Below are 24,357 nucleotides of genomic sequence, written 5' to 3' on the forward strand. Positions count from 1 at the left end.
TTTTTGTAATAATGATTGCAATTATATATAATAGGTTTTGTTAATAATTATTAAAAAATTAATACATTAATTATAAAGTATGATTTATTGATTACCCAATCAAACACCGACAGCTCCAATCTACAAGTTTGATTTGATCCGATTTGAATGGTCATAAATGAACGTGATTCATTCAAATAAACAAAACAAAAAGCAGAAATCCATTTTTATCCAGCTGATCTTTAAAAAAAGAAAAAGAATGGTCTACTAAAATACTGAGGTCAGAAATAGGGCACTGATTATTTTTATTCTGAATTAAATTATCCAAAACACGCATTTGAAATTGAATTATGGAATATTATGAGTTGTTAATGGTGAATAAGAAAGAAGAAAAAGACAGATATATTCAATTCTGAAGAAATTTTTATATGTCAATCATTCAAATTCAATGATGTAAATATTTGACTAGACTATACAGATTTTATTCCGTTCTATGCTCATCTTTCTACTTAAACAGTGAGAGTGAAAGTGGCTCCTCACCAAAGTTAACCATTTTGGTCATCCATTTCTATCCATGGTTACGTTACCCCACTCATGGACAGGATTCCAAATAACCACAGCTGGAGTTTTAAAGTTTCTGTTCCGCGAAATTAATCGTTATCTGTTTTTTTAATATTTATTTAAATAATTTTTTATAAAATATTAAAAAATTAAAATTAATTTTTCATAAAATATTATTTTAATCTATAAAAATTAATTAATTCAAATGAGATAACAACTCAATAGAAAAGACCACTTACCGAGTTGATTGGCAAAATTTAGACACGTGTTTTCCTGCGTTGTTTGCTTATTCAAATAAACAGTAAATCTTGGTACTCTCGTGGAAACAAAATCTGACGATTTGAGGCGTCTACAACAACAATAAATTTAATACCCAAATTAATAAAACTCCATTTTTTTTTTTCCTGCGAGTCAAATTGTTCACACAGATTAATTTCTAAAGTCTAGAAGTTTCAAGATGATTTACGAATCCATACTGGAAGTTTCAGGAAGAGTCCTTTGAAAATCAGGTTTCTTATTTGGCTTCATGCTACTTTCCAAAAGAATTTTCTTCTTCGATTATTTTATAAAAGGAAATTAAAGCTTAAGGATTACATAATATGAGCAAGAAATTCTGCCAAATATTTGAAGAGCTGATATAATAACTTATTCTTTAATTTTTTTTTATGCTTTCTGTAATGTAAAATATATATATGGGAAAACCCATTAATTCTAAATTTAAAGGGAATAATCTATATTTAAAATACATAAATAGCTCAAATTAAACACTTAATTATTTCCCTAAAACAAATTACTTATTGAGTTGCTAATTTAATATTGTTTTCCCCAAGTTATAAGAGTGAAAGTTCATTGTATTTTTCAATTCAAACTTAGCTAATTTATTCTATTTAAAATAAATAATTTTTTTCTGAAATATTAAAAGAATAATGCTGATGCAAATCAAACGACCATTTCTTTAAGATTTTTTCCATATTTTTAAAAAATGAAACAAATCCACAAGTTTTTCCATTAGCTACTTCATAGAGATGTCATTAAAATAGAGGAATTGGGTGAGTTTGTCCACCAAACAATTAATTTAATTTAATAAAATCTTAAATGTGTATTAGCCAGCCTGTTTGGTAATTTATACGAAGCTTCCAATCCAAACTGGCCTGAGAAATTTTTCTAGGGCCTAATTGAGACATGAATTGGACTACTTGGGCCGTAGTAGCTAGGCCCGTTTGGAGCTTGGAATTGGCCGCCTTAATTCCAATTCATTTATTTTTAGAACATCAGCTTTAACCAAAAAAAAAAAAAAAAAAAAATCATCTGCATATATCTTTTATTACAATTTAAAAAGGGATAACTTTAAGCAATCCAATTCTAATTTAGCAATCCAATATAGACCCTCAGAAAAAGACTGTCTACAAATCAAGTGACATCCTTTGTATTTTTTTTAAAGCTTATAACTTGCAGAAGAGAAAAACCAAAAAAGAAAGAAAGCTTGATTATCGATAACCATAAAGGGCATTAGCAAATAATAATAATTGATGACTTTTCACCCCAAAGGAGAGTCCAATTACAAGCCTACATCTGCATGCAATCTGGCGGGAATTTGTTAGCATCAAGTAATCTTTTTGGCTCCTTTTTCTTTTTTTTTTTTTTTCCTTTTCCACTTTGTTTATTTTCCTTATACTCAAGAATTACGTGTTATATTTATCTCTAATGGGTTGGGTTGAAGGGTCCCACGTGATTGGCACATGCAGATTGGTCATAATATAAGTATTAATTTACATGTGGGATTGGTGGTGATCCTGATATGAAAAGGACTAAATGAATCTTAAGAGTACTGTTTTAGTTGAACCAATACTAGTGGTGAGAGTTTTGATCGCCAAAGCAATAACAATCATTGTTTGGCATGCTAAGAGAATATCTAAAGGGCATAGATTGCTTTCTAATTTTATCTTATGATGGTAATATTTCGAGATAACTTTTTATGTAGTATTTAGTATTTATTATTTAGTCAGAACAAATCATTTATGTTGTTTATATGTTAGTATTTAAGATTTGAGGGAATTGAATTATGAAATATTATTTTCATTAATGTTTGATGAAACGTTAAGAGAACAAATGAAACTATTAGAACAATTAACAGATATTAAAATAATTAATTTTAATGAATATAATCTCTAATTTACTGACATTTGGTACAAATATTTAAACAAATGATACAAATAATGCCTAATAGAGAAGATCAAAATTTAAAATTGACACAATTAAAGTTGCATATTTTAAAAAAAAAAAAATAATATTCTTAAAATTAGTGAAGTCTACTTGAGTTGCAACATAATAAATACCAACTTATATGCAAGTGGAAAAAGAAAAAGAGGCAAATAAACATGTGCAAAGTACAATGATAGGAAGAGGCAAAAGTAGCACAAAATGATAGACAAAGCGAAAGTGGTCCTTCAATAATTCCTTCTCTTCCTCTATACTTTTTGTGTTCTTTACCACCATCTCCTATTTCAATAAAGCGTCCCTCTAATCTATAACCTCACTCTGCATTTCCATTTTTCTGTTATAGGGAGTTCAACTACCATCAAAATCAGAAGATCCTTCGTTTCTTTTTTTTTTTTTTTTTTTTTTTTTTAAATAAAAATAAAAATAGAAACATGTTAAGATTTTTGGTACGCAGTAAAAAATAATAATAATAATAATAATAAAATGAAGTGGGTTTTTCATAGCTGTTGATTCTTTGTCTCCATAATAGGGCTTATCATGTTCCTTAGCAAGTAGGGAGTGTGACCCATGTGATCTATATGATGCACCAAAGATAGGGACTTTTATACATTTATGCAGGGTTTTTAATTTGCTGGTAAGGCAGGTTGCTTCCATTTAATTTTCACCCCAACAATTTTAATTTGGAGAAATAATTAGTACTCTCTCCTTTCGTTCTAAAAAAATATAATTTATATTTCCATTTTAATTCTAGTTTCCGACATTCATAAAATTGATTGTTTAAATGTAAAAGCAAATAATTTTATTAGAAAAATGGTAACTGGGAATATTAAATATGAATGCTTTTCTTGTTGCTAATGTCAGAAATTTAATTTTGGATTACAGTTATAGAGTGGACATATCTCACTGGAGAATGCCAAATCCATAATGATCTAGTCTAGACAGAGCTTTTGAGATGGGTTGGTTCTATCTTCCTTGTTGTCATTATATGGATTATTTGACTATGTCTGGATTTCTTATATAGCCAAAAATGTGCATGTGCTTGGTCTAGGCTATTGGGTAAGCCATCTTTATAATAAAACAAGCTACCAACTCCCACTATATTAGCTTTTGACCAACTCTGCCTATCCTTTAATCAAATTTCAATTATAAAGTTTTTTTTTTTTTTACGGTGCAGCAAAATCAACCAAACCCATAAATTACAAATGAAAGAGACATAATTAGATTGAGGGTCACTACTCCTAGGTTATGCTTCAAATGAAGTGTCAAATTGAGAAAGAGAGAGGAGCAGGTAATGCCTAAAATATTTTCTAAATTATTGTTGCTTGTAAGTAAAATGTTGCATTTCTTCCCCACAACCGCAAAGATTAGTGAACTACCAAATTCAAAATTTTGACTAAAGAAACCCCGAGGAAAAGTGGATATAGCCAAACCTTAAGATGTTATTATTCAACTTTATGTACTTGTCATATGTGACAGGTTTGAAGAAATAATAATAAGTCAATCTGCTTTTAGCTAATATTGGTTTAGTTTTGTTGTTTTGGCAGTTTCTGTTATTTTCATCCAAAAATAATTTCAGGTCAAATAAATCTATTAATGCCATTATTTTTTCATTAATCGCCACTTGCTGGTCTCGAAAATTAAAAAAAAAAAAAACTATTAAGCAATAGATTGTGTATGATAAAATTATTAGTTATTTGTAAGTAAATAAGAAATTTTATATGAGTACATAATTTACTCGCTTTGACACTTGCAGTTAAAATATATATATTTTTTTTAAAAAAAATCCGAAATCAAGCAAAGTTAAATAACCAATTTATTGAATTGGTTTGTAGATGGGGACCATTTGATAATTAAATAAATAAAAATATCTCTCTGCGGTTAGGGGCGTCCGATTACAAATATTGAAAATGGGAGCACATAGACAGTACTTTGAAAATCGTCAGTCACCATTTTCAACTTCAAGTTTCAAACGCAGACCTCAACAATCCCCCTCCCTTTTCTTTTGAAAATAAATAAATAAATAGAACATCAAACTTCACTTCCATTTTCATTTCACTCTCACTCTTCATCTACTTCTGCAATCACTTTTCCCTTATTCCTCCATTCCTTTTTCTTTCTTCCTTCTCTTTCTGTTTAATCTGGTCCTCTGTCACTCTCCATTATCAATTGCACAGGCACGCCCCTCGTAGTATGTCCCCCACGCGTATCCGCCAAGTCTCTACGACTCTCTGTCGCTTCATCTCATAGCCTTTTTCTTGTTTATAAAAAAAAACCCAGTTGCTGTTTTCTATATTAGCTGCTTAGAATGGATGTAACTAGTGGGCCTGTCTTCTTCTTTTAAATTGGCGGTAGAATTTCAAAAGGAAAGCCTTTCAGATCCTGGAGCAATTCTTGAGCAATACAGAGCAGAAATGGTGGCTGAAGCTTGGATTTTGAAGATGGGAAACCAGGTAAGTAGCAATCTCAAACACGCACTCCTTGTCGAACCTTACAAGAAGAAGAACACAAAAAGACTAGAAACCAAAGAGAGAGAGATTATTGGCATCCTTTCTTTTGAGGTTGCTAATGTTATGTCCAAAACTGTGCATCTCCATAAATCCCTCTCTGATTGTGAGGTCTCCAAGCTTAAAGCTGAGATCTTGAAATCTGAGGGAGTTAATAAATTGGTTTCCTCCGATGAAAATTACCTTCTCCAGCTTGCTCTGGCTGAGAAGCTTGATGACCTGAGCCGGGTAGCTAGTGTTGTTTCTAGGCTGGGCAAGAAGTGTATTGAGCCTGCTTTACAGGGTTTTGAGCATGTTTATGGGGATATAGTTAGTGGGGTTATTGATGTGAAGCAATTGGGATTTTTAGTTAAGGATATGGAAGGGATGGTTAGGAAAATGGAGAGGTATGTTAATGCAACCTCTAACTTGTATGCTGAAATGGAGGTCTTAAATGAATTGGAGCAAGCTACCAAGAAGTTTCAGCAGAATCAGCACGAGGAGAGTCGCAGAGCGTTTGAACAGAAACTCATTTGGCAAAAGCAGGATGTAAGGCATCTTCAGGACATCTCACTTTGGAACCAGACTTATGATAAGGTTGTTGAGTTGTTAGTTAGAACAGTGTGCACCATTTATGCTAGAATTTGTGTGGTATTTGGGGATTCTGTGTTGAGGATGGAGAGTTTTGGGGCTATTGGAGGGACCGATTCTTCCCCTCCTGTGAAAGATGAATGCAGGGAGGTTTCAGGTCAGATATTGATTCCAGGGCCACTAAAACGTGCCGTTAGCAGGAAAAGCTGTAATGGGAGTCAATCAGGACCTGTTAAGAGGCCCGTGGCGGTGAAAAGGCAGACAAGTGTTAAGGCCCAGCTTGATTCACAGAGAAAAGAAGAAGCAATATTTCAAACTGAAGAAATTATTTTTCCATGTGGAGCTAGTCCTGGCAGGCTATTCATGGATTGTCTTAGTTTGAGTAGTTCAGCTTCTAAATTGGATAGTGATGAAAATGATGCTATTGATAATGAAGACCGGGGTAGCCAAATTTCTGGTTGTTGTGTTGGTAATTTTTCTGGTTATTCTAATCGGATCCCGGGTATTGTCTCTTATGGTGGAGAACAGAGACAAGCTAGGTCTGGTTTGATGAATTCCTGGTTCAGCCCCAAAAGTAGGTTAACAGTGCATGCTCCACCTTCCACTGTGGGAGGTTCTGCTCTTGCCTTGCGTTATGCAAATGTGATCATAGTTATAGAGAAGCTGCTTCGCTATCCCCATTTAGTTGGTGAGGAGGCCAGGGATGATTTGTATCAGATGTTACCGATGAGCTTAAGAATGTCTCTGAGGACTAATCTCAAGTCTTATGTCAAGAATCTGGCTATATATGATGCTCCGCTTGCTCATGATTGGAAAGAAACTCTTGATGGTATTTTAAGTTGGCTTGGTCCATTGGCACATAACATGATCAGTTGGCAAAGTGAGCGTAATTTTGAGCAGCATCAAATTGTTAAGCGGACAAATGTGCTGCTGCTTCAGACATTGTATTTTGCTGACAGGGAAAAGACGGAAGCAGCTATTTGTGAACTTCTTGTTGGGTTGAATTACATATGTAGATATGAACATCAGCAAAATGCTTTATTGGACTGTGCAAGTAGCTTTGATTTTGAAGACTGCATGCAATGGCAATTTCAGTGTAGAGATGCTTTTGTTGATTAATCTCGTTACTGGATATCGATACTTGAAGAAGTTTGTAAAGCATTGTCGTTGACTCCTGACAGTTATGTGAAGACACAGATGATAGTTCAACAGGACGAATATCTTAGCTTTGCACACACTGATGACTTGTATTATTGAAGACCTGAGTTGATTAATATACTTTTCTGCCAGGTATTGGAAAAGTTTTGACATTTGAAGTACATAAATTTAATTATTTATGAAAAGGGGCATCTTTTCTGTACAATTTTCATATGTTGTGTACAATTTTCAGTTTTTGCTTACAGAAGGTCCAATGACATTCTTTTAGCGCAAGTACTTGTTTGGCTTAGAGAGTCAGGTCATCAGTATTGTTAGTGCTTATGCATAGTTTCTATTTGTTCTAATCTTGAATTAATGCAAGGTGAAATATTGATTATCACTTGGTTCTGCTTAAGAAATTTACGTTAGTAAAATCTAAAAAGTCCTGTTAACTTGCTGAAAGAAAAACAACCTTGATAGCCAGAAACAGAGACACATGTGCTCATTTGGTTATGCCTTTAATGCAACCTGTTTTAAATTACTTGGGCCACTTCCTCCCAAATCCTCTGCAGTTGAATGAACATTTTGTAATATAAACATATGAGATGTTTAAGGTTCATTTCACCTCAGGAGAGCATATGCAAAAGAGTGCCATCATTTAGATTTGTGCACTTGAAGTTCATTTCTTTATCAATATCGCTTGACTGATAGATGCATGCCCCTTAGCCAGTATTATGCTTTCTTCTTCAGTTTACCTCTTTCTACATGTAGCTGCTAGTTGGTAAGAATAGGTATTTATGTGCAATACTGTAATATAATGCCACACTCTACGTACGAATAAGATATCAATGTGAATGTTGTCCAATACAGGCTGTGTTTAGAACATGACTTCTTGCCGGCTGTTATGAATTGGTGGCTCAGGATTTGCACGGTTTATGTGCCATGCCTGATACTACTTCGTTATTTGAGCTATAAATGATTGTAAGTATTTTTAGGGCCTACTCAGGGATGGATACTTGGATAAAATACCTTGTACATGGCAGATGATCTGCGGAGAAAACCAGAGTTGTTTTGGTCTGTCCTAATTCTTAGTTGCTTTCTTGAAACAGTTCTTTTAGATCTTGAGACAACTATATTTCTCAAGTTGACATTAGATGTGGTGCAGTTGGAACCAGAGGCATGAATTGAGAAGAGAGGCGCAATTGGATGTCTAAGATGCCTTATGGAGACAATGGAAAGCAGACTAAGCGGAACAGTTTTTCCTCTGCTCTTGACTTTTAAAGTCTAAAGTAAATTGTCTGCTGTAAGATTTTCATCCAGTCCAGACTTCCAGTAATCCACTGTCTACTAGTAGCATAAGAGTCTGCTTTCAAACTCCTATTGCCGGTTGGATTCAGTTCTCCTTGGATGTACCGTATATTCATTGCTTTTTCAGTGCCATTGAAGAGCCCAACAAAAAAAAAAAAAAAAGAAAAAAAAAAAAGAAAAGAGTTTTCAGCATTTCCCATTGAAAATCCTGGGAAACTCTAACTTTTATTGCTGTGAATTGGGGAAGGTACTAGTACCACAATGTCAAACGCTGGAAGCAGGTGCCAGAGACATGTGGCATTAAAGAGGTTATAGTTTGTAGAAGAGAGCATTGAGTATGATAATAAAAGAGGACTCCTTTCTGGGTGTAGTTGGATATTTATAAATACTCACTCCTACATGTATCTACTTGACCTCATCTGTAGTTTTCTGCACATATAAGTGTAGTAAAGAATGACGTCAAGAATCTCCACTTCGATTCTCCATTGGAAGTCAATCCAATCATAAATAGGCTCACATGATGAAGCTAGTTTGTAAGTGAGTTAATTTTTGTGGTTAAAGAAAACAGCGGCAGCTATCTTCCCCATAAATGGTTTGGTCGAATCAGTTATTGAAAACTTGAAAGCATTTAAATGGATTTAGCAATGGTCAGTTGTCAGAAGTTTCCAACTTTCTTGAATTAAGCAATAAAGGAAGCTGTTATTAGGCAAGAAAATATGAACATCTGTGTTCACTTTCACTCGTTTGGTTTCTGGGATGAAGTAGAGCAACTTATAATGGAGTAGCTAACTTTTCTTTTTCATAAAAAATGTATTTCATATATTTTAAAAACATTATTACATATAATATATATTATTACTTATTTAAAATATAGAAACTAAAACTTGAAAAATATTAAATTGCTATTCCATGAAATTATTATATATAATATATTTACACTAGTTTTCAAATTTAGTGTGAGCTTTCTTTAAAGCTAGCGGCTGTTATTGTTGATGATCAGAGTTTAATTAATGTAAAATTCTCATTTTCCTCAACAAAAAAAAAAAAGTACTAATTAAAAATAAAATTAATTAATGAAAACGAATACTCAATAACAGTTGATGGATAATGAGACATATTTCTTGTAACTTCGATGATGACGAACTATCTATATTATTTATGATATAAAGCTGGTAAAGAACTCAACTCACTACTAATATTCAAAGTTGAAACCAGCCTCCAAGCCATCATTCTGACCCTCAATGAACTGGTTAATAATTCTTGTCTCACCTGAAGCATTATGAGAAGCCATTTCGTCGATCTTTGTCAGCACATTCTTCTTCAACTCTTCTAATGACTCCTTATAACCTTCAAGCTCTTCTTTTTCCTTATTATGAATGGGTAGATTCCACCAAAATTCACCATTATTCTTCCTGTCAGTTTCGTTTCTTATAACATCCACAGCTTTTTTCATCTCCGCCAACCGGTTAAGAGATTTCTTGTACTCTTGCTCTTGCTCAGTTTCCGTCGCAGAACTGCTGCTGCTGCTTTCCAATAAGTTACAGTTATTGTCTATCTCCTCTATTTCAGCAATATATCGATCAAGAACCTCGTCTACATCTGGATTGCCGAAAGAAAACACTTTCCCATGTTCGGAGAAGAGAATCACAGCGACATCAGCACCGCATAAGGTTGAAAGTTCGGTGGCTTTTCTAAAAATACCGTTTTTTCGTTTCGAAAACGTAACATAACGACTGTTTATTTTCTCCACTTTCATGATCTCAATCTTTTGTCGGCCTTTGCTTGTCTTGCGCTGCTGGTTAGTTGTTATGTCCATGGCTTGTTGCTGTCGGTTTGTTGTTATGTCCACATGGCGGTTCAAGGATTATGCAAGAAGAGGAAAATTGTTATGGTTTAGGGTTTTAACTTCAAGTGATTGTATTTATAGAAAGGTTTTGGCATGGTTTGAGTCCTTAGATGTTGAAGATCCAACGGTTGTGTTTGTATTTTTCAATTTCCTTTTTAGGTGTTAGATTCCAGAAAAATCATGTCCCTCAAGTCACCGGAAATCAACTCCCTAATGAAGGAGGAATATATGCTCCGATTGTCGGTAATGTTCCAACTGACAATTACTACTTAATTTCTCACTTAAGGAAACTAAATATAATCATGAACTTTAGATATGTGATTAGTTACTGATATAAATACTGCTACTATTTAGGTTACATAACGAGTGGACTCGATCAAAGCCACGTGAATATTGCGAGGGAAAATCAAGCGTCACATCTTAATCTCTCTCTCTCGCCAAAGCTGGTCGCGGCGAATAGAGCTGGAAGAAAGAACAAAGAAGAGAGGCAACGATAAGTTGTCATCGTCATCGGAGACTACAACTTTTGAGAGCAGTAACAGGGATAGGAAGAAATCAAGAAACTTTTGAATTTGTTCGTTTAAATGGAAAAAAATGAAACAGACGGGGAAATTATTTTGTACTATGAGTGATCACCTTTGCGGTGTAACCTTTTTCTTTTCCAATGTAAATATGAAGCCGGAATTATAGTTCGGCGAGCGATTTTCCGGTGAAGGCAGATAGATAATATGAGATGATATGATATATTTCTCATTTCCTAAGTAACATATTGGGCCTTACTGGGTTGTGACCTTTGCAAGGCCAACTTTCTTTAACCTAGCTGTATGTTACACTGGGCCCAAACAATATTCAGAAAAGCGCAGTCACATTCGCGCTCCTATACTTTCCCATTAGCCAAACATCCTCCTCGAGAATTCTTCAGTAGAAGCGGAAACAAATATCAGTTAGTGTCCCAGAGGAATGAATTACAGAAGGTAAGTTAAAGAGAGTCACGTATTGCTTTCAACTTTGCCGATTATCTTTTCCTTCTTTGGTGATATATGATCTGTATCAATTTCTGTTTACTAGATCTAATTCATGGTTTACCATCTAATTTGCATTGGAATTCATTATTTATTAAGCAGTTGCATCTTAGAATAATTTTTTGTTTTTCTTTTCTTTTTTGAGTTTCATATGCTTAACTGAAGCTCAGAATAGGCTCATTATCATTCTTGGGCTTTATTCCTTTCTGGGTAGATCCGACGGGTGCTGACTTCATGATAAATATTAATACACTTTTTAATTCAAAAGCATATTGCGTATTTTTTTTTGAATTTTGATACTTAGAAAGGCTTCACCTTTCCTCCTCTCTTGAAATCTATTTGAGAGTGTTTAGATTAGACTTCGTTATATATATATATATATATATATATATATATATGGTTTGTTTAATTCATTTTTCAAAATCATGGTAGGGATATTCGAAATTCACGATCATCTCTATTTGATGATGGCCTTGAGGAAGGTGCACTTAGGGCCTCTTCTTCATATTCACATAATATTAACGAGCATGACAATGACAAAGCAATTGACAGTTTGAAAGACAGAGTTATTTTCCTGAAGAGAGTAAGTTTCGAAGCCTTCCAATTAAATTAACATTTAATTTTTAATTGTTGCATTAAATATTTGTTTAACCCTCAATCTAGGGTTACTATCCATGAAATATATGCAAATGAATATATGCTTTGAGTTATGAATGATATTTACAGTACTTTTCCGGATGTATTTAGTTTGTGGTTTCCATTGCATACTTGAGTACTGTGGACCCTAGATATGTTATACAGTATAGCAATCATTTATAGAGCAAAAATGAGCAATTGCCAATTGCATCTTCACACGTTTACTGGTAGTGGGTTTGTGTATGAATGGTGTTCCTGGTCGTGATATATATTGTTATAAACTCGCACAATGAGAGGTAGCATCCCAATATACCTCACTGTCATTGGAATTGTACACGAAGCAGGGGCATCCAATTTATATGGAAGTCCCGATTCTGACCATTTAACTGTCCCTGACCATTTGGAATCCACAAACCTGTATGTTGTGTTGCCTGTTGAATAGAAGTGGCTCTTTCCCTGCGCTGTATTTGAAAAGTCTATGGTTAATAGAATTAGTGAAAACTGCTGTCTATGTGCTACTGCTGTATTATGACCTGGTGAATTTTCATGGTGCTCAGGCACCAAATTGTCGAGATAATGTTCTTTGACACATGGACCAACCAGAAGCAGATTTTGTTTGTGCCATGCCCCCTTTCTCCTTCTAATTCTAAAACTCGTACTCCAACCAATGAGTTTTTTGAAGTTGTTTCTAAACCTCATTCTGTGGGTATTCTGTGTATGTACATGTGCTTTCTCTCATGCATTCTTAGTTGCATTTGCAAAATACCATATTTTATGTTGCTACTGCCTCCGACGTTTAATTGTTTTCCCCTCCGTTTACTACACATGTTTTGCTGATTCTAAATAAATAATATTCATGGTGACCTGAATTCTTTGTTCCATATATTTCAATATTCAATTTGAATTAACTCTTGAAATGTATAATCCTTATGCACAGGTAACAGGTGATATACATGAGGAAGTAGAGAGTCATAATCGCTTGCTTGATCGGTTGGTATGCAGCTTGTATTCTTTTATTCTGACATCTGCAACTTTTGTGAAACAAAAATTTTTGGTTCTTCTTTTTCAATAGATTGTATTGTAAAATCAGGGCAACAACATGGACATATCTAGAGGTGTAATGTCAGGAACAATGGATCGATTTAAGAAGGTAAAGACTATATCTACTCCTTTCCATTTCACCTTCATGTTTGTCTCTATTTTATTCCCATAGCTGCTTTGAAAAGCTTGGTAACGTCAAGTTCTTGTCATTGTAGGTATTTGAGAAGAAATCAAGCCGGAGAACATGCATTCTTGCAGGATTTTTCGTTCTCTCCTTTTTAGTTATATATTATCTCATTAGGTATATAGCCTCCTAATGATTGTCTGAGAAGAGGGATAAAACTCTCTTGGCGTCAATTTTTATCAAATTGTACCTCCACTTAAATGATAATAATAGCAAGAAAATTTCAATGTTGTAAAAAATCAAAATTCAAAAGCAAAGGAGTGAAGTTTCAAATGAACTTTAAATTAACATTGTAGCATATTTTTCGTGTAGGAAACCGCCAATGGAAAATAGGAAATTGGACTTGCTTTAGTTATGAACGACTTAGATAGATCATTGATGTTGATTTTGCAGGATCCTCAGATATGTGCAAGCTTAAAGTGGACTTATGAGAACATTTTCCCCTCAAGTCTTGAATTGGGTGATGGAAGTTGCACCACATATGGCACGCTGCAGTGTGTACTTGCATCTTGATCCTGGTGCTGAGAAATGTACTGTGTGTGAAGGTGCAACATATGCTTACATTGCCAAACTTTAATGAGTAAACATTGTTGGTAGTAGGCAATTGTAGATTTACTGAAAGGCGCTATTGGCCTCTCACCTGTTCTTTTTCTCTTTTTATTTACTCCTGTGGGAGGACATGCTCAACAAAAGCAGAGCATTTTTTTTAGTAAATGATCAAATCATAGATTAAAATTCATTTTTAGGCAGAATTCTGTTGAACTACAAGCGATGAAAATGGCAAGTGCAAGTCCAAAAAAAAATTATATGACAGGTTTTCAGAAAGTGAAACGCACGGTGGGGTGCTGCATAAGCAAAATGACTCTTATCGATCGTTGTCATCAAGCCAACATCGGGGTTTAGTGGTTTCCATAGTGGCTATGCCTATGGATTGCTAAATGCTAATTAATTAGGAGGGCCTACTTCATTAATAAAAGCATCTAACCTAATCAAATCATAGAAGACCAAGCCAATAAAGAAGAATATAGCTACTCATTTAGCTTCAGATTAGCCAGAATCAACAACGAAACTTAGCTGGGGAATAATCATATGTATAGGTCCATATGAATTGAAGTTTACCATACGGTAGAAAAATATATTACTAATTGCTGTAAACAGAAAATATATATATATATATATGTATACATATATATATATATATATATATATATATATATATATATATATATATATACATTTAGGATAAATTATTTCCCCATCGAACTCAAGTAAATCTTCAGTTAAACTCCCATCTTAATTTCCATTTGTGAACTGTAATAGAATTTCTTGATTTATTGAATTACTAATTTTATATTTAAAATTAATTTTGAGTTGTTTGGTCAACTATAGTACTTTGGGTTTTTAATAAAAATATTAATTAAGATTCGATGTCATCATATTTATATTTTTTTAAAAAGAAACTCATGTACAATTTAATATTAAATATTTAGTATATTTCTCGATTTAAAATTTTACTGTAGTTCGAGGTTCTATCTCATAATAAATTGATTAAAAATTAATCGCTGCACCCATATGGATTCTATTGCTTCTGGCATTTCAACTAAACCAACTTGCTACTGCATCTAAATGTCTACGTTACCACTATCTCATGTATATCTTGGCGGCAGTCTCACCGGCAAACTACAGTGAGTTAGTTATACATAAAATAACTACATCGGTGTCCAAAAGTTCACTGAACTCCAACTATTTCCAGTTGACTTGCAATCTATGTTTATATGTAGCACAATAAAAAATTGAATGCTCTGTTGATAAATAAAATGATGAAAAGAATTTACTAATAATTGATTTTGTTTTGGTAGAATTAGTAAAAGGGTCCTTCTAAATAGCAAAATCTCTTTCTTTCTTTTATATGTTGAACATCAAATACAATCAAAAACCAAGAAAAATACTTGGATAATTATGAACTCAGAAGAGAGTTTGAAGAGGAAATGACTTGTCCCTTACCCAAAACGAATAATGAAATTATACAAGAACTAGCTACAAACTCTAATGAAAAGAAAGGTATGGAAATACTACTAGTAATTAAAATGTCCATAATCAAAATGACAAATGGTCTTTCTCTGTCTTTATATATATATATATTTTGAAAATGAAAAATGAAGATGTTGAGTTGGGGCAAGAGAAAACGACGTGCTCCCCACCTGCCCACGCGCACGAGACCCCACGAAACCCTAATTTCAATGACCTCTAAAAGAAGAGCTTCTGTTGTTATACTTATATATGGTCAAGTACCCTAAAAATTACCCAAAAAAAAAAAAAAAAAAAGAAAACTCATACCTCCCTAAGTCGGAACACAACACATACACAAAACCAGAGCCAATGTTTTTCAACGAAGAGAAAGTTTGAAAATTTTCTACGCATTTGATCCATTATTAATTGTTGTGTGGAGAGAGAGAGATATATAGAGAGAGAGAAAGAGCCAGAGGGTTTCTTTCTTTCTCCTTTTTATACTGTAATGAACTTTTCATCTCTCTCGCTGCTTTAGTTTTTATTCTCTCTCTTTCTCAGCTTAATAATTGATTCTATTATGGTATTGCATCTGTTCTTTGTTCTTTCTACTCCAGATTGATTACTTGTGAGTCGTTGATCTTGTTTTGATTAATCTTGAACCTTGATCATCATCATCACCACCTGTATGAAATCAGAAATCCCTCTTTTCTTTTTCTCGATTCCATTATACTAAATTAATTGCATCTAATTCTCTCTCGTCTTCCTTTGTCTTTCTTTCTTTCTCTCTTTCTCGTATCAAAATCTGTAAAAGAAAGAGTGAGAGCTGAGCTACCATAGTATAGTCTACACTGTAACCCTATTTGGGCCAGCAGACTATTCTTCTCTTTGACTTTCTGATCTAAAAGAAACCTACAAGAAAAGGAAAAGAAATCAAGAAATTCAACCGCTACAATATCCTTTCTTGTCCAGAGTTCTCTGTTTGTTGTTTTCAATTTGCAACGCTGGCTAATCCGTGGTGGACGGGTCAAGTTGGCCTTCCAGGCCTAGACCCATCTTCGAATTCTTCTTCGCTCAACAAAGCCAACCTCGAAATCTCCATTAATGAAACCAGTAATAGAAACGGTGACGATGACGATAGAGACACTGGCGATGAGCCTAGAGAAGGTGCGGTTGAGGTTGGTAACCGAAGACCTAGAGGTCGTCCTCCTGGATCCAAAAACAAACCCAAACCTCCAATTTTCGTAACCCGAGACAGCCCTAATGCTCTCCGAAGCCACGTAATGGAAGTTGTTGGCGGAGCTGATGTAGCTGAAAGTGTAGCTCAGTTTGCCCGGCGCCGTCAACGCGGCGTTTGTGTGCTTAGCGGTAGTGGCTCAGTAGCTAACGTAACCCTAAGACAGCCTGCAGCACCCGGTGCTGTAGTCGCTCTTCATGGTAGGTTTGAGATTTTGTCCTTAACTGGAGCCTTTTTGCCTGGCCCTGCTCCACCTGGCTCCACCGGACTGACGGTGTACTTAGCTGGGGGACAGGGACAGGTCGTCGGAGGAAGTGTGGTGGGCTCACTCATTGCAGCCGGTCCTGTTATGGTAATTGCAGCAACATTTGCTAATGCTACTTATGAAAGATTACCATTAGAGGATGATGAAGAAGCTGCCGGCAGCGGTGGACAAGGACAGATCCAAGGTGGGGCTAATAATTCACCACCTCCTATTGGAAATAGTGGTCAGCAGAGTGGGTTGCCGGATCCGTCTGCGCTGCCGGTTTATAATTTACCGCCGAATTTAATGCCTAATGGAGCTCAATTAGGGCATGATGCCTTTGCTTGGGCTCATACTCGACCGCCTTACTAATAGACGAAGCTATAGCTAGATAGAGAGGAAGAGAGGAGATTTTCTTGAGCCTACTTCTATTGTGCTGTACTCAAAGGTAGGGATTGTTGAGGATTAAAATTGAAAAAGAAAATAGTAGAAGAAGATAGAGATGTTGAAAGAAGAGAAATCATGGTTGTGAATGTATATTAATTACTTCAACTTGGTTTTTACTTTTTTTTTTTTTTGTTTTTTTTTTTTCCCTCTTTCTGTTTGCAATAAAAGGATGATTTCTGCTTTCTCAATTGTGTCCCAACTTCTAGTTTATTTTAATTTACTTTGAATTCTTAAATTTATTTTAGTATAATTTGACATATATTTATATTTATTATGTTGATGCTCTGGTTGTTATATAGTTTATCTGATATGATAGATTAGACTTGCAAGATTTAGTCGGTGCAGAAGACAGATCTCATAGAAGTTTTGAATTCTTCAAAATTGTTCGCCAAAATCTTTGTTTTAAGGTTTAACATTGTATCTCCTTTTATTTCAAGACCTAAATAACGGGCTTTCAATTTTCCATCAAGATTTCAATTTATAATTTGATGACCTAGTTGATTAATTTGAGATATCAAAAACTCTACAGGAGTGTCTTCTTTATTACTTCTTGATGCGAGCATAGTAACTTACTGTGGACTCTGTATTTAGTTTTCTGTATTTAGTTTTCTTTTAAATGTACTCTCCTTTCGTATAAAAAAAAAAAGAAAGTGAAAAAGACGGTTAGTATTGAATAGCTGACACGGCATATCATTAAAAAATTATTGACCGACAGGTAGATAGACCAAGTTATTTGTTTCACGAAAAATTAAGAGCGGCGAAGAGACGTTTCTTAAATTTCATATTAAATTTTTCTCCGTTTCTCTATATATTAAACAAAAGATACATTTGTTGAATTAAAATAGTATTCTATTTTTATATTATACTTTTTAAAAATGTTTAGTAAAGTATGTTATGCCTTTGATCTTTATTCTTTCATATAGAAAATAGCAGGAATTCGTTTTTGGTTCTGACAGTTTATAATGGACACTCAATTTAAATATAGAACCTCGCTGCTAGAGACACAAACATGTTATATATAGTAGAATATTGGAGAAACATTATAAAAGAAAAACAAAAACATTGAAGATTTCTTCAACCAAATTAAGGAACTTGTATGATTGCAAATGGCAAAATCCTGTCAAAACATATAGAATACACATATATAGTATGAGAAATATACATATTGAAAAATATATGATATAAATCACAAAATTAAAGAATAAATAAGAGAAAATATGAGTGAGTGAGTGTGTTAGGGCATTCCTATTAGCCCCCACATGTATGGTTAAGGGAAAGCAGGCTCCTTGAGTTGCAGCATGGCTCTCTTCTCCCTGTCAATCCTCCAACCCACGTGTAATCGTGGTAGCCTCTCCATGAAAGAGATCTGTCCCATAAAGACTTGTAGTAGAAACTTTCTTTTTTCTTCTTGATGACAAATTAATTTAGTGGCAGAATGGGAGAATACTCTGTCCATAACGCAGGAGAATGATTTTCTAGGCATAAGTGACTCTTTCTTCGAGATTTTTTATTTTCCTTTTCCTCTTGTCCTTGGAAATGAACACTATGTGCATGCTCTCCAACGTCAAAAATAAATTAATAATCAAATAATTTAAGTATTCTATACATACAACTTCTATATACCATCAAGTACAAGACGTATGTGCCTATATGGTATCAATCATTAATATTTTTAATTTATTCTAGAAGTTGCTAAATGTTTTTTTTTTTTTTTCCGTTTCTCCTTCCTTTTGTTTTTCTGAGTTTAATCTTTAATGTCGATTATATATATATGGTCTTTTCTTTTCTTTTTTGGTTATTTGTTACATGAGAAAATTTTGAGTCTCAAATATTTATTTTCATATTTTATTTCATTTCTAATCAAAGTGAAATAAGCATGTTTTGATAATTCTAATGTATATTAAACATCAACGATTTCAATAAGAAATCACAAAAATTATATCACTTGAGCAAAATAATTAAAATAAAAGAATTAAATCTTTTCCCTTGCTTGATACGAAGAAATTTCTTAGAAGCTCCTGATTTATTTATATAATATCAGTACTAATTAGTCCAAGGTCAACATAGATTATTTATTAGACATTTCAAAGGCTTATTCATTATAGTTTAATCGCAATGACTGACCGAAGTGAAATTATATTGTGCATTACTCAAGTACTAAAATCATATTACTAATTAATCAGAACTAAAAATAACAAGAACTGAAAGTGATATATATATTTATTAATTAATCATGCTAAAATAAGAAGATTAGACTAATATATATAATGTAGAAAATATTTATTTGATGTTTTGTTTGAGCTATGGCTTTGACTATTATGAAAGTTCCAATTTTTAGAAGGTATATTGCAATTTTTCCTGTTTATGGTTGGACAAGTAATTAGATATTGTTATATGTATGGTCCAAACAACAGAATATATCTTTTATTACCAAATACTAACACAGGAATAAATGAAAGGCCGCAAAAATGGAAAAAGAAAACCATCGAACAAATTATATTTATATTTATATGTTCACTTAACCCCATCCACTACTTTTTTTTTTTTTTTTTTTTTTTAACTCTTTTCATCACCTCCAAGAGATGCAATTCAAGAAAGGACCTCAACTTTCTTTGCCCCAATTACGTGTCAATGTAAATTATTTTGTCTCTGTATTATTTTCTAGTCCTATTATTTTGTCTGCTTCACAAATTGACTTCAATATATAACAATCTGACTACAAAGAAAATAGTGAGAAAAAATGAAAAATAAAAAATAAAAGCAATTTTGAACTCACTGAGAGATAGTATTGATGATTTGTTACAGTGGGTAAAATTTTATTTTCCATAAAATGGATTGGTTTTGTTTGTTAAAAGGGTAATCATTCCATCAATCATCAATCAACTGGTTGTTAAAATAATTAATTAACAAAATCATGATCTTCAATTGTTCATGTATGTAAAAGAATTGTTTTTTTCATTTTCTAAAAGAAACTATGAGTATTTTGCACATGGATAAGAAAGTGATTCGAGAAATCTTTATTACACTTCAATAATTTAATTAGATCAACATAGATAAAATATGTTAATTAGTCATTCCAATTAACCAATAACAAACTGACATCATTAAAGAAATATCAATTGAGAAAACAAGAAGAACTTTTGCATTAATTGTATCAAAGTAAGTAATTAGTCAATTAATTAAATTAAGCTAACATAAAGCAACATAGAGGACCCCCTTCACATGGATTCACGTGTCATGGTTAAAAAATTTTTTCATTTAAAATTATTATTATTATCTCAACTTGTATGCAACATGCCAAGGCTAAAGTTAAAACATTGATGGACTTCCTTAATCCTCCTTTGTTCAATAATTATTGTTACTCTAATTAAAATAATCCTTATCTAATAAGACCAATAAAAACAAATATATTCTCTCTTTTGTTCCAAATGACTTTTCAAGTGCCACCATTCCACTTGTATATGCAATTCCAGACTTAGCTATCATTGAGACAGTGAAGCTACACATCAAACAATAGTTTGAAAGGGAATCCACTAACCCTTCATTAATAAAATGTAGACCAACCATTAAACCAATAATTTTTTTGTTTATTAAAAGTGATTAGATTAGGGTTTTACCAATAAAAACTTCTGTGGTGGGCCAGAAAGAGGCATCATCCAAGAGAAATTCAGCAACATGGTAGCTTTTTTTTCAAGTCCATATATGTTTTCTTGATGCTGAAATTCAATCGAATCGCATCGCTCCATGGCTCTTGTCGTGGAGTAAACGTCATTTTTTTCGATCCAATTTTAACCTAATTTTTTGAAAACCAATCAGTCTTGAGAGTGGAAAAAGGCAAATTGACAAGAAGAAGATGAATTAATCAACATCTTAATTTGCTTGCCAGGCAGCTTAATGTTATATGTCGATAATCAAACAAAACCCTAGAATGTGTTGGCTTTTTGTCAAGTTTATCTTCTTCTCCAAATCTATGTCCTGATTAAGCCATTTCATAGAGAGATATATTAAATTATATAATTTCTAATTATTATTGGGAACCAAAGTTTGTGTGACAGTGCTGCTTACAAACCGCTTCTAATGAATCCATACAAAATTATCTATATGTAGGACAATAAGTGTTGCTAGCTCATCAGATTTTAAAATCTCTGTGATGGATGAGTAACACATTATACAATTCCCTATAAGTAATATTTTAGTATCCTTATTAAAAGAAATAAATATATATATATATAAATATAATAGGTTGCAATCAATCATAATGCTCCACATCCCGAATTTTAGAATTGCTCAATTTTTTATAAAAAAATTAGAGAATTCAAACTATTTAATTTACCTTTTGATAGAATGATTAATATGTCTTTTAATTGAAATGTTCGTTATGATTGTTCTCCTTTTTATATTGCAAATACAGTATTCAGCATATTCTGCAATAGTTTATTCCATCAACTCATCAATAATTAAAATTCCTAACTGAAGATTATAGGCATGTTTCCCACAAGCCAAATGGTATAAGAAATATATATATATATATAACAATGATTTAAAAAATTTTAATTTCTGATTGGTCACTACATGGGTGTTATTGCAATATATTATCATAAAAGAACAAACAATCTTACTCAAATCTGATTATGCACCCCTCTTTTTCAGTCTAATAAGTGTTAGAACTTTGGCTTTGCTTTATCAGAACATTAGGTTTACTCATATGTAGTTGTGCTGGAATTTACATTTACCAATTAAATTGGTTCAATTATATATGAGGTTAATTAATTAATAGTCGAAATCTTTTTTGTTTTCTTTTTCTTTTTTAAATGATTAATCTCATCTTAAAGTTTATGATTGTCTCTGTTCATAAATGTGAATAATTTTTATATATATTATTCGGTGAATTCAAACATTCTTACTGCTTGAATCAATCCTTACGGATTTATTGTTTAACTCATAATACATAGTTTGCTTCCGATTAAAATAAATTCTCGTTTAAAAATATTTATTAGGCAAAACCTTTCTTCTTTTTTATGATTTGTAAAATTTGTTTATGGTAATTCAGAATTTTTTTGAAATTTTATTTTATTTTATAAAGGACAAGAAATTATTTTTCCTAGAAGACTATTGAAGTTCAGCAGTTGTACCAAAAAAAAAAAGAGGGGAAATTGGTGCGCAACAGAATTGGGCAAAAAAGGATAACAACACTGGTGGACCCAACTGGCAACTTTAACCTTTCCAAAAACGGATATGTTGACCGGTCTATTCATCAGATTCCGCCACGTGGAACATCAGCAGATTTGCAGTCCCTTCAAGACTTGTCCGGTTTTTTCTTCTTCCGTCAAATGCGGGGGACATATGTTTTTGTCTTTTCTCTTCAGATTACATTTAATTTTTTTATTATGTTAAAAGCTTTTTTCCAAGAAATGTGTTTTTAGTAACTAATTAAGAAGACATTAAATTAAAAAATAATTAATTATTGCACAACAATCCAATATGAATCCACCTTCTCCCAATACTAAAAAATAAATATTATTCCATCCATTTAACTGTGATTAAGCAATGTCTAAATTAATTTCATAAAGATTAAAAAAATACTATTAAACAATTTCAAATTTTGCAAAAATTTTATTATAATTAACTGAATTACTCTTTTCCTTAATTGAAAAAAGCAATTGTTAATTTCTTAATTTTCTAAAACGAGAAAATACAGTCCAATAAATAAAATTAAGTGATATATATAATTCGTTTTCTGAAGTTATATAGTAAATCTGTTTGATTCAAAATTCAATTTTGATTTTCCTTTTTGATAGTTGAAAACTAGAGAGAAAAAAAAACTAGATTTCCTCAATTTCTCATAAACATATCATTCTAACTTAACAAAATTTAACACTTTTTTTTTTTTTCCTTTGATATTTACACCCCTTAAACATTATGACTTAAAAATCAACATTTGAGATTCTGGTGGTCCATTTTGAGTAGTTACATTAAATGTGGTATGCATATGATAAAATTTATTTATTAATAGAGATATAGTGTTCAACTAATCAAAATCTTTAAAACGGTGAAACGACAGTTTTCTTCTACTCCTACTTGAATTGGTGCACGCGTGGTAGGTAAATTGAACTGCTGACAATTGACTTGGAGACCAGCTTGGCAACTTCGGATATCGATATCATCTTCTCTTCTTTTTTTGGGGGGGTTTAATGTCTCATTGTTGACTCTTTAATCATAATAATGCTAAAACAGCAAATCCAATAATTAACTTACGTAGCAAGTGGATTTTCTCTTTTCAGTAATATTAAGTTAAATTTTGTAATAAAAATAAAAAAACAGAAAGTTATCATCATGTTGGTTGTAATATATTGTTGAAATATTAAATAAATAAAAAAGAAGTAGATCCCCAGGTTTCAAACGAATTGATTTATTCAAAAAACTTTATTATTTGAAAAATTTATCTCATATTTGGTATTATATAGTTTCACTCCGCCGGAACTCCAAATCATTATTTTGAAACTCATCCTCTTCTAAAAACCGATAATCAAAGAGAGCTTTCATGTATCATAATTTAAGTGCATATATGAATATGTTTCAATTTTTTACAAATTTTTAGTGTTAGAGTAATTCTTTTGATTTATCAAAAATGTATATTTAATACATTTGAATTCCAAAAAAATTATCATTACATCACATTTCTAATATTTAAAACAAAGTCCATAAAAAAATACAACTAAATCAGAACTTGGGACAAATGTTATGCAATTTCTTTTATTATTTTTTGAAATATTCGTCATATTGTTTCAAGACCAAATTTTATTACGTTGGGATATTATCGTTATTTTAGATCCAGATTCTAAGATTGGAAGGGCAAAAAAGAATTTCAACACTTAGAGAGGCCAAACTAAAAAAAAAATCAGAGTTTTAGGGCAAATTTTTAAATATTCTGAACCTAGCTAGGCAACGGGCACCTAGGTTTGAATTCATCTCCAAGCAAATGTTGACACAGAATAAGTCTAAATAAATATGCCGGCTTTATTATATATAATATGTTGGCTTGGAACTTTGATATGCAGGATAGTGAAATTAAACATATTTATTATATATTAATAATATATTGGTTGTCATGTTTTATGTGATTATGACTATGTTTGTGTTAATGAACAGCTTTGATTAGTTTAATTAGTATTAAAATTGTCTAATTAATTAATTAATGGAATACATCTTTCATTAGGTTTTTGCATGCTTGGGGTCAAGAAGAAGATTTTGGAGATATGAAAGCCTTCATTTTGATTAAGACGTCTTTCATTTGGATTTTGCTCTTTCTTTCTCTCCCATGCATTCTGTAATTGCTCGATCGTTTGCAGGTATTTAATTTGATTATTTTCAGTTAATTATTTGCCCGATAAAAATTAAATATGTATATCATAAG

The 24,357-nt window shown here is 32.5% G+C and overlaps 4 protein-coding genes across 10 annotated transcripts; 3 read left to right on the top strand and 1 right to left on the bottom strand.

Annotated features, from left to right (window-relative positions):
* The first annotated feature begins 4,672 nt into the window (after window positions 1-4,672).
* Window positions 4,673-8,764, top strand: LOC105632103 (plant/protein (DUF668)). 6 transcript variants are annotated; one of them, XM_037640743.2, is made up of 3 exons: window positions 4,673-7,124; window positions 7,842-8,045; window positions 8,126-8,764. In XM_037640743.2, the coding sequence occupies exon 1, from the start codon at window positions 5,172-5,174 to the stop codon at window positions 6,951-6,953; it is 1,782 nt and encodes a 593-aa protein (XP_037496671.1). In that variant the 5' UTR covers window positions 4,673-5,171; the 3' UTR covers window positions 6,954-7,124; window positions 7,842-8,045; window positions 8,126-8,764. The 6 variants fall into 6 exon arrangements, with proteins under 6 accessions (XP_037496671.1, XP_037496670.1, XP_037496672.1 ...); XM_037640742.2 differs by having other exon boundaries at window positions 8,137-8,764; XM_037640744.2 differs by having other exon boundaries at window positions 7,842-7,952; window positions 8,081-8,764.
* A 563-nt stretch (window positions 8,765-9,327) lies between these two features.
* LOC105632228 (agamous-like MADS-box protein AGL61) lies at window positions 9,328-10,095 on the bottom strand. Its single transcript, XM_012214549.4, has one exon. The coding sequence runs from the start codon at window positions 10,093-10,095 to the stop codon at window positions 9,472-9,474; it is 624 nt and encodes a 207-aa protein (XP_012069939.1). The 3' UTR covers window positions 9,328-9,471.
* A 134-nt stretch (window positions 10,096-10,229) lies between these two features.
* Window positions 10,230-13,760, top strand: ATBET12 (Target SNARE coiled-coil domain protein). Of its 2 annotated transcripts, XM_012214402.4 has the most exons (7): window positions 10,230-10,368; window positions 10,480-11,099; window positions 11,580-11,730; window positions 12,721-12,777; window positions 12,874-12,933; window positions 13,040-13,125; window positions 13,402-13,760. In XM_012214402.4, exons 2-7 carry the CDS (start codon window positions 11,086-11,088, stop codon window positions 13,424-13,426), a joined length of 393 nt encoding a protein of 130 aa, XP_012069792.1. In that variant the 5' UTR covers window positions 10,230-10,368; window positions 10,480-11,085; the 3' UTR covers window positions 13,427-13,760. The 2 variants fall into 2 exon arrangements, with proteins under 2 accessions (XP_012069792.1, XP_020534239.1); XM_020678580.3 differs by lacking the exon at window positions 13,040-13,125.
* Window positions 13,761-16,161: 2,401 nt separating this feature from the next.
* Window positions 16,162-17,131, top strand: LOC105632226 (AT-hook motif nuclear-localized protein 20). Its single transcript, XM_020678543.3, has one exon. The coding sequence runs from the start codon at window positions 16,299-16,301 to the stop codon at window positions 16,866-16,868; it is 570 nt and encodes a 189-aa protein (XP_020534202.2). The 5' UTR covers window positions 16,162-16,298; the 3' UTR covers window positions 16,869-17,131.
* The last annotated feature ends 7,226 nt before the right edge of the window (window positions 17,132-24,357 follow it).

Source organism: Jatropha curcas, chromosome 7 (assembly GCF_041381405.1).
Source record: "Jatropha curcas cultivar XTBG-Jc1 chromosome 7, XTBG_Jcur_1.0, whole genome shotgun sequence".
NCBI lineage: Eukaryota > Viridiplantae > Streptophyta > Magnoliopsida > Malpighiales > Euphorbiaceae > Jatropha > Jatropha curcas.

What these genes read in the sequence shown, in the direction of transcription:
- ATBET12 (XM_020678580.3), top strand. An exon ending in GAGTTATTTTCCTGAAGAGA is followed by an intron (nt 11,731 to 12,720) that starts GTAAGTTTCGAA and finishes CCTTATGCACAG; the next exon opens with GTAACAGGTGATATACATGA. An exon ending in ATCGCTTGCTTGATCGGTTG is followed by an intron (nt 12,778 to 12,873) that starts GTATGCAGCTTG and finishes TTGTAAAATCAG; the next exon opens with GGCAACAACATGGACATATC.
- LOC105632226 (XM_020678543.3), top strand. Translation starts at nt 16,299, where the DNA reads ATGGAAGTTGTTGGCGGAGCTGATGTAGCTGAAAGTGTAGCTCAGTTT.
- LOC105632103 (XM_037640743.2), top strand. Translation starts at nt 5,172, where the DNA reads ATGGTGGCTGAAGCTTGGATTTTGAAGATGGGAAACCAGGTAAGTAGC.
- LOC105632228 (XM_012214549.4), bottom strand. Translation starts at nt 10,095, where the DNA reads ATGGACATAACAACTAACCAGCAGCGCAAGACAAGCAAAGGCCGACAA.